The 12,971-nt window shown below is 41.2% G+C and overlaps 1 protein-coding gene across 1 annotated transcript in view; it reads right to left on the reverse strand.

Moving 5' to 3' along the window:
• Window positions 1–12,684, reverse strand: part of VWA3B (von Willebrand factor A domain containing 3B) — a 65,130-nt gene extending 52,446 nt beyond the window's left edge. Inside the window, 6 exon segments of the mRNA XM_077790887.1 lie at window positions 1,791–1,950; window positions 4,178–4,428; window positions 6,753–6,847; window positions 8,415–8,636; window positions 10,257–10,341; window positions 12,648–12,684. Coding sequence (XP_077647013.1) covers window positions 1,791–1,950; window positions 4,178–4,428; window positions 6,753–6,847; window positions 8,415–8,636; window positions 10,257–10,296 — 768 coding nt within the window. The 5' untranslated portion in view covers window positions 10,297–10,341; window positions 12,648–12,684.
• Between the last annotated feature and the right edge of the window lie 287 nt (window positions 12,685–12,971).

Raw genomic sequence — 12,971 nt, forward strand, 5'->3', positions numbered from 1 at the left:
TTCATATTTTGAAAAGTGTAATTTATACATTTAAACAAGCAAACAAACTTTATATAAGGACAGAAAGGAGAACAGCATGAACGTTCTTCTCAGTCTTGATCTTGGTGGGGAGGTGTTTTGGATAAGTGATCCACACTTCATGGAGTGGCACCTGTACAGAACAGGAGACTAGACACTGTGGATGCATTTGTGGCAGGTAGAGCTCAAAGGATTGCAACATTACGACAGACTAATCTTGAGCTTGGGATTTACAGGCCATAAGGAAAGAAAATCAAAGGAATCACCACATATGGGAAGAAAAGACCAGCTGAAGGAATGACAAGAAGAGCTATATCTAGGGAAAAAAAAAACAAAAAAACAAAAAACCCTGTTGTTTTGCAGCAACTTCTGTGGACGAAGCCAGTCCTTGGGAATGAGTTATTCATGGCTGCTCAGTAAGTAAGCAAGTTTTCTCTAGGACTGAATGGATCCTAAAGAAACCCCATCTGCACTACAGTGAACATGCCTCTTAAGTGAACTGTCAGTTATGAATGATAATGACTCTGTTTAGGTGCAATTGAAGTTTGTTTTATGTTGAGCACCTGCCACAGTTAACTCCCCTAGATTGCCTATTGGCCCACCAATATCTGGAAAAATAATAATACAAGTTTTATTGTCTGACAGATTTAAATTTCTGTTTATTCAGAGACCCACCATGTCCAATAAGACTTTTTTTCATCCAGACAATACTGAAATCTAAGTACAATTTTTTAGTTACTCATCAGGAAATAAGTATTAATACTGCAAATTGAAAATTCTAATTATGAATAATAAAATTATGAAGGGGTCATTTAAAAAATTTCACTGGTGAACAGTTTGCTCCTTAGCTCATTTTTAATATTAGTTTCCATACATCAGGACTTATCTGGATGGGAATCCAGAAGCATAGGGAACCAGAAGGTAACTCAAGCAAAATTTATCTTCTCCCTCAAACAGTGTTCCAGAAAGAGATTTACATGAGTTAGGATTGGATTTGTGCACAGGGATGAATGTTAATAGCAGTGAAAACCAATGACTCTACCCCACAGACAGTAGGCCAAATTTTCCTTTAAATCCAGGTGTTAGAGAACTGAAAGAATATACATTGTAAGTAAATGTCATAAAATATCTCTAGAAAAACAAAAGCTTTAAGTTACTAGCTCAAGTGATGGCATATATGTTTCATTTCTTGTGATTCTATTTTAATGAGTAAAGCAATAGAGTACTTTTAAAAATGAACAGCATTTAACTGCAGGAATAACTGTGTATGCTTTGTCTCTGTCCTGGCAGAAAGTCTAGCTTACACCTGGCTGATGAAAAAGCTAATACTTTCATAAATCTCCGTACTCACTATTTTGAATTTTAAATATAACTTTTCATAAGAAAGTTGGATACATAACAAAATAAAAATTGTTTCTCTGCCCCCAATAATGTTGCTATTTTCTCATAAACCTGAAGCCCTGAAAAACTTATATGGCAAAGAAAGTGTAAGGGAAGATGTTTTCTCTTTCCCCTAATGACTGAATTTTATTTATTCTGAGTACTCTAGAAAAGAAAATAAACAAATTTCTGCATTCAAAATACAGTACATTTACATAAAAAGACAATCCTTAAGCATAGTATGCAGCTACACTTGAAGGGAAAAAAATCCTTTCCAAATTCAGTCATGAATATTTATCTTTGCAACATTGATCAGGGCAAATCACAGCAGCCAACCTAGCACTGAACACTCTTGGATTTACTTGGGCTTCTGAAAAGATGTATGAGCTTACCGCTTCATCACCCATGGCTTCCAGCAGAGCTTCAGCAGAGCTGGTGTGGCTGACAGCTGTCATATGGTCCAGCTTCCAGAGCCACGTAACTGCAGACTTTACAGTATGCTCAGACACAGGAGTACATTTCTGTTGCCACTTCATAAGATCCTGAGCAGCCCTGAAAATGAGATTAACTATAAATCAGAAATAGGGGGAATCATGCTGGCAGAACAAGAGACTGGAACTATGCTATTGTTACAATTCTTCTATATTCTTAAATAAGAATTACATTATACCACAGATACTAAATCTAAACTTGCAATAAAGGAAGCAGAGAAAAACTGAAACCATTTACTGTAATTTTATAAAGTTGTTTTTTTTTTTTTTGAGACAACTGTTTCCAAAGTAAGATCATGAGAGAAAATATTTTTAAAAAGAGTTCCTGATTCATAACTCTTCGTATAAAAACTCTATCCGGTTTTTAAAATATGTGCATGCAAAAGAAAAGTGTATTCCACAGGTCTTGTTCCACAACTTGCTCCATGATCTTGGTGTCAGAGCAGTTTAACTGACACTTTTTTTTTTGTAGTACAGCTGATCTTTAGCTAGCCATCAAAAATAAAATCTGTGATTCTAGGCTTTTCTTTTGTTTCAATTGATAAATGACAGTAGTCTTAATGGAAGAACAGAAGTACAAAGCCAATCAGCACTTTTGCCTGTGTACATGTATATAAAAAGGCAGAAAGGAACTATAAAACCAACTGGTTCCAGTATCTGTGACATTCCATCAAGAACTATTTTGAAGAGTTTCCTGCAAATCTAAAAGACAAATATATTTCCCAAAATTCTTTTAAAATAGTAATTTATGTGCTATATTGTCTTTTGTTTCCCTCCTGCAAAAACAAACACATTGATGAACATAATTATTGTTCCAATTTTGACTTGGCTTTGCAGTTCATTTTTAAAGAAAAAGTTCTCTGTTCTCAAAAACTATGGAAGCTATCTGCTTTGGAAAATATCTACTTTTGCAACAGGTTGCCCTGAGAAACTGTGAATTCCCCATCCCTGGAAGTGTTCCAAGCCAGGCCGGATGGGACTTTGAGAAACCTGGTCTAGTGGAAGATGTTCCTGCCCATGGCAGGAGGTTGGAACTAGATGGTCTATAGTATCCCTTTCAACCCAAAACATTCTGTGATTTTATTTTTCTCCTTTCCAAATCTCAGTGGTATCACAATCTAGAGAATTAAGATAGAGCATCTAAATCACATCTATAAGACAATGCCTGGATAAAACAACATGAAGGATCACCATGTAATTGCAAGTTAACATTGTGGAGCCAATTTTAAAATTCTATTACCTAATTTGTGCATCATTTTTTTCCACTCATCTATCCAAACCCAAGTTTATGCATTCAAACTCTCATGCATGTACGAGAATTTCTGCAGCTAGGTGAAATTTGAATAGCTGCTTCTATTCTTCTAATTAAATGCAAATTAATTTATTCCTCTTAGGGAACAAATGCTTGGAAATCTTCTTTTGTTATGGAAATCTACTATTGTTTCCTTGTGCTGCTACTGATTTCTGTGACCATGGAAATCTACAGAAATACAAATGACTATGCCTGTGCCTATGGCACTTGGGGGAGTGCACATTTAGCTGCAAGGCAGAAACCTGTAATGTTTAAAGACACAAGAAAGCAATAGGTGGTCAGATAGAACTTCACTGTTTTACTAATACTGCAACATCTGAAGGGCATTACTGCTGTTGCAAATCCTTCTGAATTTGTAGATGTGTCAGTATTTGTGTTCTGTTACCCTTTATTTGCTCTTCAGGGTAACAGTGGCCTTTTGTGACACAGAAGTGGCAAAATCAGCATGGCTATATTGCCAGAAAAATTACGTGGGAAATCTGTGTGGGAATCCATGAGGGAAATCTACAGATATTAGCATAACATGAACCATGAAAATTTCCAGTACAGAAAGCACCTTATCCAAACATGTACAACTTGGAACTCCTTTTTATTCTCCAGCAATGGGCCAACATGGACTTTACTGTCCAGCCTGGGGAGACCTGATTGTGGCCTTTCAGTACTTGGAAGAAAAATGGGGAGAGTCTATTTAGTAGGGCCTGTAGCAATATGATAAGGAGTGATGGTTTTAAACCAAAAGAACCTATATTCAGACTAGACAAATTTTTTTACAATGAGGCACTGAAACACGTGATCAGGTTGCCCCAAGAGGTGGGAGATGCCTCATCTCTGGAAACATTCAAGGTCAGGCTGGATGTGGCTTTGAGCAACTTGGTGTAGTGGAAGGCATCCCTGCCCATTTGCAGGGGTGTTGGATGAAATCACCTTTGAAAGTGCCTTCCAACCCAAACTATTCTATGATTCTGATTCTCCTTACCGAATGAGGTTGAATCTGGAAATTTGTATCACCTGTTCCACAAGCACCATAGAAAGTGCATCCCGACACAGATCAAATTCAGTTGGAGCTGCAGTGCCAAAATCCAACACAATGACAATGCACTGTTCTTGAATCACTCCAAATATCTGCCGGCTCTCACTGGTTAACCATTCAATTCGCTGCTTATATAGCTCAATAGCTCCAATTAGACAATCCACAAAATGAAGAATCAGTTCTTTTTTGGCCGTCAGCTTTATTCAAATAAGGGAGAGAAGGAAATTGAACATCAAAACAAATAATACAAATGCAGCCCCAAGCTTTGCACAGCTGCATAGCTAGTTTGTAAGTGTCAGATATGCCAGCTAAGGTAGCAGTAAAAACAACCCATTTTCCCTCCACTGTTTCAAGAGAAAATACTTAACAAATGCATCTAAGCTATAAAGAAAAGGCACTGCATTTTGTCCTAATTGCTTTTCATAATCTTTTTATGTGAGTATGGGACAGTGCCAGTGGGTTGTCTGACTTGTCTGTCTCAAAACTGGAGCAATTAGAATGAGCTGAACACAGGCTAGGATGTAGAAAGGGCTGCAGAGCAGATGGGTGAACAAACAAGGACACAAAAACTTTGTACCTTCTGAGACTAGAACTTTGACTGGTTTTTAAAAAAATTTTACAGCAATACAAGGCAGCATACGGTTTGGTTCTAGGGCACTTCAATCTCCATCTTGTCTTTAGCATTTGAAAGGAAAACGTTGAACATTTCTTGTTTGTATTATTATTCAACTAACAATGCCCAGCATTACAGATTAACTATTTGCTGGTAGGTGCTTAGGCAAATTTAGTTCAGATAACTGCAATCAACAACTAAAACCTCCCATATCTTTTCAGTAACGTCAAGTCTAGATTCAATACTAAAATTAAAACCAGCACATCCTCCCTATGAATAAGTGTATACACATTTACCATGGCCTGTGGATCTAAAAATACATCACAGATTTCCCCAATTATCTCTGGCCCATGTGAGCTGATTTACTTGTTGCCTTCTACCACTAATTTCCTTTCCAGGACTAAGTGCAAAACTTTGGAAATACAAATGCTTTTAAACAAGAACATTTCTCAGGGAGAAGATATTCTGTGTGTCAGTCTGCACACTTCTCCCTCTCATTTGTATTTTTCTGTGTTCTTTAATATCAGCTTGGGCCCTGTAGTGTGCCTCCCAGATACAGAGTCTCAGGCAGTCTGCCAAAGGAATGTCAGCCTGGGAAGGAGCCCTTAGAAATCCAGTTTCCTCCTATGACAGTTAAATTCATACAAAGAAGTTTATTGCATTACATTGACCCAACTTAAAATAAAGCAGGTTTCTTAGAATACTCCCTCACATGTAGTAAGCAAGTGCAGATTTCCATTTCTCTGAGGGCCAGGAAACCTCTGACTGTCCAGCCTAATTTTATTAATTCATACCCATTTATTTTTGGGCTATCATGACTTTTAGCAGTGAAAACTACAGTTTCTCTCTATCCCTGTAATTTACCTTTCTGTAGCATTCAAAGGCAATAATACTACCCTTCTTCTGTCTTCTTTCAGGCTTACATTTCAGCATCAACCAAGCCCTCTTATAAGATCATCACTCCACTGCAGTTCATCCTACCAGCTCTTCTCAGTACCTACTCTGGTTTGAATGGTTTCCTCTAAGCATGTAGTAATTCTATACAACATTGTACTCAATATCCTAACAGAGATCTGAATAGATTTTATATAGTAGCAAAAATGCCTTTCCTGCTGCTCACAACATGTCCTAAGATTAAAAGACATTATGTAGATATTTCATACTGAATTAATGGGAATAAAATGAGGGAGAAAGGCTCCCTGAAATGGTTCTTTACCCATTTTTAAGCATCAGAAGTGATGCCATCAGAAGTGATTCTAGTCATCAGAAAAAATGACAAGCCATTTGCTTTTGTAAAATCTTTTATAAATTAACTCTCTCCCTTCCACACTCACATGCACATCTCTTCAATCAGAATCCATCCTCTTAACAATGGGGTTGCCAGCAGCTGTTGCTAAGACATTCCTTAGAACATGAGCCTGGGCAGAGATCCAGCTAGTTGTCACTGTAGAATAGGCTGAGGCTTTTGTGACCTGCTGGCACTAAGCAAAGCACTGCTTTGCATTGGCAATGACAGCACATTATGTCTCCTTATTTCAGCATCCCCATTTGTTTTATTGATTACAATTTTTTTAAAACTGGTTCTGAGCATCTTCTCTCTAAGGGTTCCCTCTTTCAAGACAGGGTAGATGTTGCTTAGAAACTGCAATCATGTCTGGAGATTTACTGCAATGCTGCACCAAGGCAAGAGACTAAGACTTAGAAAGGGAAAAAGATATCTAACTTTTCTACCACTGATAATTATCACTAACAGTTTGACAAAACAGAAGAAAAAAATTATCAAAATATAAAGATCTCACAAAGAATGAATATATTTTTTGTCACAGGAAAGCATTTCAGTCTCATCATTCTGCTACAGTGATAACTTCTAAGTGCATAGGGAAGGTATCACAAGTCAGCCACACTTACATTATACACGCTGCCATCCTGTGCTCTCTTGTATTGAGGAAACAGACCATCTGCATATCGAGAAGCCACAGGTTTCCCCAAGGTGGTCACATAATCTATAGTAAAATTTACAAAATATCAAGTTGCTAATCTTCAGGACTACTTCAAACAGGTATTTTTAAAGCTGATGTGTATGTCATCCATGTGTGAGGCACATGCATCAGTACTGAGCTCCTGGCATTAAGAAACTTGAGAGATATTCTGTTTTTGTTTTATTTTCTGGTTATATCTATGATGGGGACCTGAGGCTTTCAACCTCTGGCTGCACCTCTTGTTGTCCTTGGCTGCATTCCCTGGCTGGACCCTAGACATGGTTAATTACCTCGCCCTGATGCAGGACTGCATCCTGTTCAGTGAGGGCACTGCCTGGGCTGCAGTCCCTTTTGGCTCCTGGTTCATTTTCCTCCCATAAAGCAGCCATGTTTTTGCTGCTTCCTCCCAGTTTAGTCAGAAGTGAGGAAAAAACCCACATCTAATTACTTATAGGCCAAAAAGCTTCACAGGACTTTAAGTATTGTGAGGTTTGGGCAATCTCACAACAGGACTTGCAAATATTTGTCTGTCAAACCAAATACAAAATCTGGTACAGATAATGCTGTTCTCTTACACAACTTAATGGGTGCAGAAGTCAGTGCATCTAAGGAAAAGGCTGCACTCTGCACTTTTCAGTAGCTAGAAATCTTCTCCAGAATCTCCACTGATAGGAAAACATTAGGGGTGGGAATAGTTAGCGTCATAAAGCAGTTATCTGTACACCATGCTGCCCTGCCAAGCTAGTACATTCTGCTCCTAACACTGTAACAATTTTAACCCTGCTTAACAGCTTCCTCTTCATCTGCAGCATACAAGATATCAGGAACTGCACTGGCGATCTTTGAATGCCTCATGGATACAAGCCAGCCAAAACCTTAAATTATGCAACCTAGAACTATGGCAATACATTACAATTCAAACTTCTTAGGCAGCAAGCTGTTCAAAGAAAAGAATATATTAGCATGCTCTGCAAAGCACCATTATGGCAGTGGTTAATAATTATTAGCAAACTCTTTCCCTCCAGCTGTCAGATAACTGCAAAGGAACATTTTTCTATAGTCTAATTTTGCATGAAAATCAGACTGAATTTTAATTAAATTTAACTTTTTCCCTAAGGCTGGATACCCAGAAATAATATCCTATTCCCAAGCACATTTTCTAACCCTGATGATCAATAGTAGACCACAGATTACGGCATTGCATACATTATGTCTGCCATCTGAAAGGAGACAGAGATCTTATCATGTGTTATTTGCAAGAAAAAGATTAACAGTCTCAGCAGCACCAGTTATTTCCAAGCTACAACTATATTGGTGAGGATGAGACCTGCAGCCTAGGGTAAAGAAACAGTAAAGTTGAGTAAGGAAAGCCATTCTCAGACCCTAAGTCCTTCTCATATCAAAAGGAAGAATTTCTCAGTTCTCTGAACTGGCAATGTCAGCATCTGTGGACACAACTTCTATTTCTGCCATTATCATAAGAGACAATGTCAAAATCTCCACTGTATACACTGGCATGCAGAATGAGTGTGGTTCTCCAGACTGTCAAAAGTTGGGGGATTTATTATCCTATTATTGATTTGTCTTATACCTTTCCTGTGCTGGAATCCAATCTGGGACAAAATCTGGGACAGAGACAATTTGTTTCTTTTGAGACCATAACACTGAAGCCATTTAGAAGAAGAAACAAGGGACTGTACGTCTGTTCTCCACTGACCAACTGCCAGTCTCCTTTTCTTCTCTTTTGATTTCTTCTTGTGGACCTTGTGGGAATCTTCAGGATCTTGTCTGTGCTTTGAATCAAAACCATCTGCTGTAAAGAAAAATGAGGGAAACACTACATTTATATTTTAACCAAACAATTTCAAAACCAAATGAGATTAATTTCTCTTTTCTTTACCTGTATTCCATGGTCATGTATAGCTCACCTCGTTTTCTTTTTTTTATACTGAATAATGTCCTTAATCTGGAAATCTGATCTCAGTCCTACACATCTACTTGCTGTTAGATCTTTCTATTCATCCACATACCTTCACTTTCAATTTATTAAATGTCTTTTGTATGTTGAAATTCAAGCCCTGAAATATAAGTCCAGTTTGCCAAATGGCACTTCTTCCAACTCCTAAGACATCTCTCCTAAGTCTTGGAAATCAGAACACACAATAGGCATTCAAAGATTGTCAGACCATCACTACATACACATTAGAAGCATTATGCAATAAAAAAGTATTTCCTAAATATTTTGTGTTGAACTCCCATAAGCAATAGTATTGTCCTCAGAAGAACCTGACTTTACTGCAAGGCCGGTAACATTCCCTCAGGTCACATCATTTGCCTCAAGTTTAAATTATTGTTCTGTCAGTTTCCTGCTCTGGGCTGTGATGGATCATGTGCATGCACAAGAAATCATGGACATGAAGGTCCCGGCTCCTTTTAACTTCTACAAGACATGGAACACACCTGAGCACAGCAGTATGGTTTGTTAGGTTAGTTCTACTTGCATTTGGCAGCAGCAGCAGCTCAGACCCAGACTGCTGAGGCAGAAATGGAAGCAATGACAAACAATAATGCCTCTGTTCTTCAGCATAGAGGTTCTAGGAGGACTTTGGTATTTCCTATTCATTCCCAAAATACTCTGCATGAGCTAAGCAGGCTCTAGTTGATTAAATACCCTTGCTGTATCTAAGTTTACCTTCTGTGGACTTTGGAAATCTCTTTACATTTCCCCAGTACCAACATCATCTGCTGTGTCCCAGTCCTCCATTGCCCACATACTGTAAACTGCCTGCAAATGTACTACATATATCAAACCAACTCAAAATACAAAGAAAGGTACTTCTGTCTCTAATGCCTCCAAAATAACCTTCAGCCTAGTATGGAATATATCAGAACTCCCTGCTAAATTCAAGTATTGTAACAACCAACCCAGTTCCAAAGGTTCCTTAGATAGACAGTTCCACATTTACCACTACATAAAGGAAATGACTCTTATCTTCGGAAATCATCTTTCAGTGACAGAGGGCTTCTATAAAGTGTGGACTGGCACGAGTTCTTTCACAGCCACCAGTCCTACCAGCAGGACGATGGGCTGGCATGACTGTAGAGGCTGGCATTTCACCAGCCCCCCTTTGCTCTGTGCAGAAGCAGCAGTGACAGATGTTAACTCTAGAGAGAGGCAGGTGTAGGTTTGCAGCTGCTCGAGCTTTGAATACAGTCAGGCATTGTTTATAATCACTTGAGCAGTCATTCCCAGTTTCTTGCCCCAAAAATACATAATGGCCAGCACAGCACCTCATACACAGCCCAGGTAAGTGTGGCACAGCTTCAGAACGGCTTGTATACAGCCAGCATGCACACCACAGTGTTCCAAAGGAAACTGGAAGTTTTCTAGGAGAACATAGAATCTATGCAAAAATAGTGATGAAATACTCACAGTCACTCCAGGCAAGTCTCTTAGATGGATTAGCAGTCATGACAGATCTCTTGACTGGCAGCTCCTCTTTGCTTTATTCTTAAACCTTGAGGAATCATTGTTTTAAAAAATTAAAATATTGTCATGTACAGGTCAATATGAACTTGCGACCAGTTCCACATGCCCAGCCAATAATAAACTGAAGAATGATGAGATCATGGTTTTCCGCAAGCAAAAAAATAACATAAAAATGATAACTACTCCTCATCTCAAGAAAGGCTGAAGTCAGATCTGACAGGGATCCACAAGCTTAAAAGTGGGAAATCAGGAAATCGGTAATATTGTTTCCCTTCCTTCACCCCAAATCATCATTAAAAAGAGCCAATATGCTAGAAAAAATGAGCACGGTGCTTTGGCATACTGTCAGCCAGCTGTATAATATTCTATTATTACTTTGCAGTATACCTTACCTTTGCTATAATTCAACTTGTGACTAAACCTGGGAATATCTGAGATGCAATTTTGTGCAGAGATTCATAACTTTGCCTATAAAACTACAAGATGAGTCACAAAGAAAAGGAATTATGTGTGTGAACTTGGTATAGAGCCCAAGTGTGAATAAGACACAGGAGAGGAAAAGAAGACAAAATGCTAGACAAAGCAAGGTAGCATACAGTGGCTGAGTGTATTGCTTTGAGACATCAATGCTTTGGTTTTTCTTTTAGTAAGTAAGATGAATGAATGAGAGATACTTTATGAATCACTAGCAGGACAGCTGTTAGTCGTTGTTATTAAGCAGGTTTTCCCACAGTAAAGCAAAAAAAGGATAAAATATTTAACCCAAAGACATAGCCTTCTCCCTCTTTCATTACTGCAGAATGGAACACACTATTTATTCCTCTTATATGTGTTTAAATACCCGTATGGAAACATACAAACCATTCCAATCTTTGTCCTGCTCATGAAGAAAGACATGAACAGCATGAAGATCAGAGAAGACTTAAAAAAAGCAGGACTCTGCACCTTAACATCCCAGGTGTTGTGCAGCACAACTCCTGACTAGCCTTGGCATCAGGGGCAGACAATGCTATAGTGAAAGGACACAGCAAGCCACAAGGCTGGTGCCATTTTTCTTTCTACAGAAAAAGTGCTCTTATGGTAATAGCTAAGACAAAGTTTAGCATGCATCAGAGATTGAATCCCAGGCGCTGTCTCATTTTCCAGATGCCCAAAGGTATGGCAACAGATTTTCCTTTGCCTTAGCCTCTGGCACCACCCCCTTGTGTTCCTTGTGAACAACACCTGGACATGAAATGCTAGGTCTGTATGAAAAGGAGCATTTGAAAGCAGATGAAGCAACTTCCAATGGAAACACTGAGTTTTACCTTAAGTCTTGGAAACAGTGAGCTCAAAACCAATGGTTGCTGGGGTAACCTTCCACCCAAGATCTGAATCCAAACAGGTTATTTTCAAAAGGTGAGCCAGAGTTCATCTGGGCACCTCTGCCCTTTCTGCTCTGGCCAGTTCAAACAAACTGCTAATGCCGTAACCCACCACTGGCTCGGAGTGTAACATGTGCGGATGGCAATGTTTGCTGAGGTCATTCCACTGGGCTGCTCCTGACAGGCAGGAATGTCTTGGGAAAGCCCACACACCTCACAGCCCAAGAAGCTGCCCCACACCACCTGAAGCGCTGAAACACAGATAAAAGGAGTGCAGGGAGCTGAGGCTGGTGGCTGCCCACTGAGGAAACGGAATCATGGCATCACAGAATAGGTCAGGTCAGCAAAAAACCCAGTGGGTCATCTGGTCCAATTTCTGCTCAAGCAGGGTTACACGAGAGCACAAGGCACAGGATTGTGTCCAGGATGCTCTTGAATATCTCCAGGAGGGAGACTCCAAAACCTTTCTGGACATTCTGTTCCAGTGCTCAGTCATGCCCACAGTCAAGTTCTTCTTCTTATTCAGGTGGAACTCCCTATGCATCAGTTTCTGCCCTATGCCTCCTGTCCTAGTGATTGGCACCACTGAGAAGAACCTGGCACACATCCTCCCCACCCGCCCCCCTTTAGATATTTATACATTGATGGGGTCCCTTTTCAAGAAGGGCAGAGGTGTGTCATAGCCAAGCCACAGCAGGGCCTGAGGAAGAGGGGAAGAGCGGCACAAGGACCAGGGTAAGCCCCGGCCAGATCGCTCACCGGCGCTGCGGCCATCTGAGGCAACCGGCCGCGTCCCTGTAAACACTGCACGGCAACGGGCGGGGAAGGGAAGCCGGGCCTCCGGGCTGAAGGGCCGCGGCTCGGCGCCAGCCCTGCGCCAGCGCCGGGACCCGGCCACGCTGACCTGCGGCGGGACCGGGGCCGCTCCTCTCCTCCCCCAGCGCGGCGGCGCCCGCCCGGCCGCCCTCACCTGCCTCCAGCCCGGCCTCACCGCCGCCTGCCCGGCCCGCCGGGAGCCCGGACACCGCCCGGTTGCTACGGCACGGCCCGGCCGCGCCCCGCGCCGGGAGGGACAGCGCGAGGGCCGAGCCGCCCGAGGGCCAGCACGGGCACCGGCACCGGCACCGGCACCGGCACGGCACCGGCACCGGCACCGGCACCGGCACGGCACCGGCACCGGCACCGGCACGGGCGCCGGCACGGGCACCGGCACCGGCACGGCACCGGCACCGGCACGGGCACGGGCGGCTCCGGGACCACTGACCCTGCCCCTTCCCCTGCCCCCACCCTGCCC

Source organism: Lonchura striata, chromosome 2 (assembly GCF_046129695.1).
Source record: "Lonchura striata isolate bLonStr1 chromosome 2, bLonStr1.mat, whole genome shotgun sequence".
Classification (NCBI taxonomy): Eukaryota; Metazoa; Chordata; class Aves; order Passeriformes; family Estrildidae; genus Lonchura; species Lonchura striata.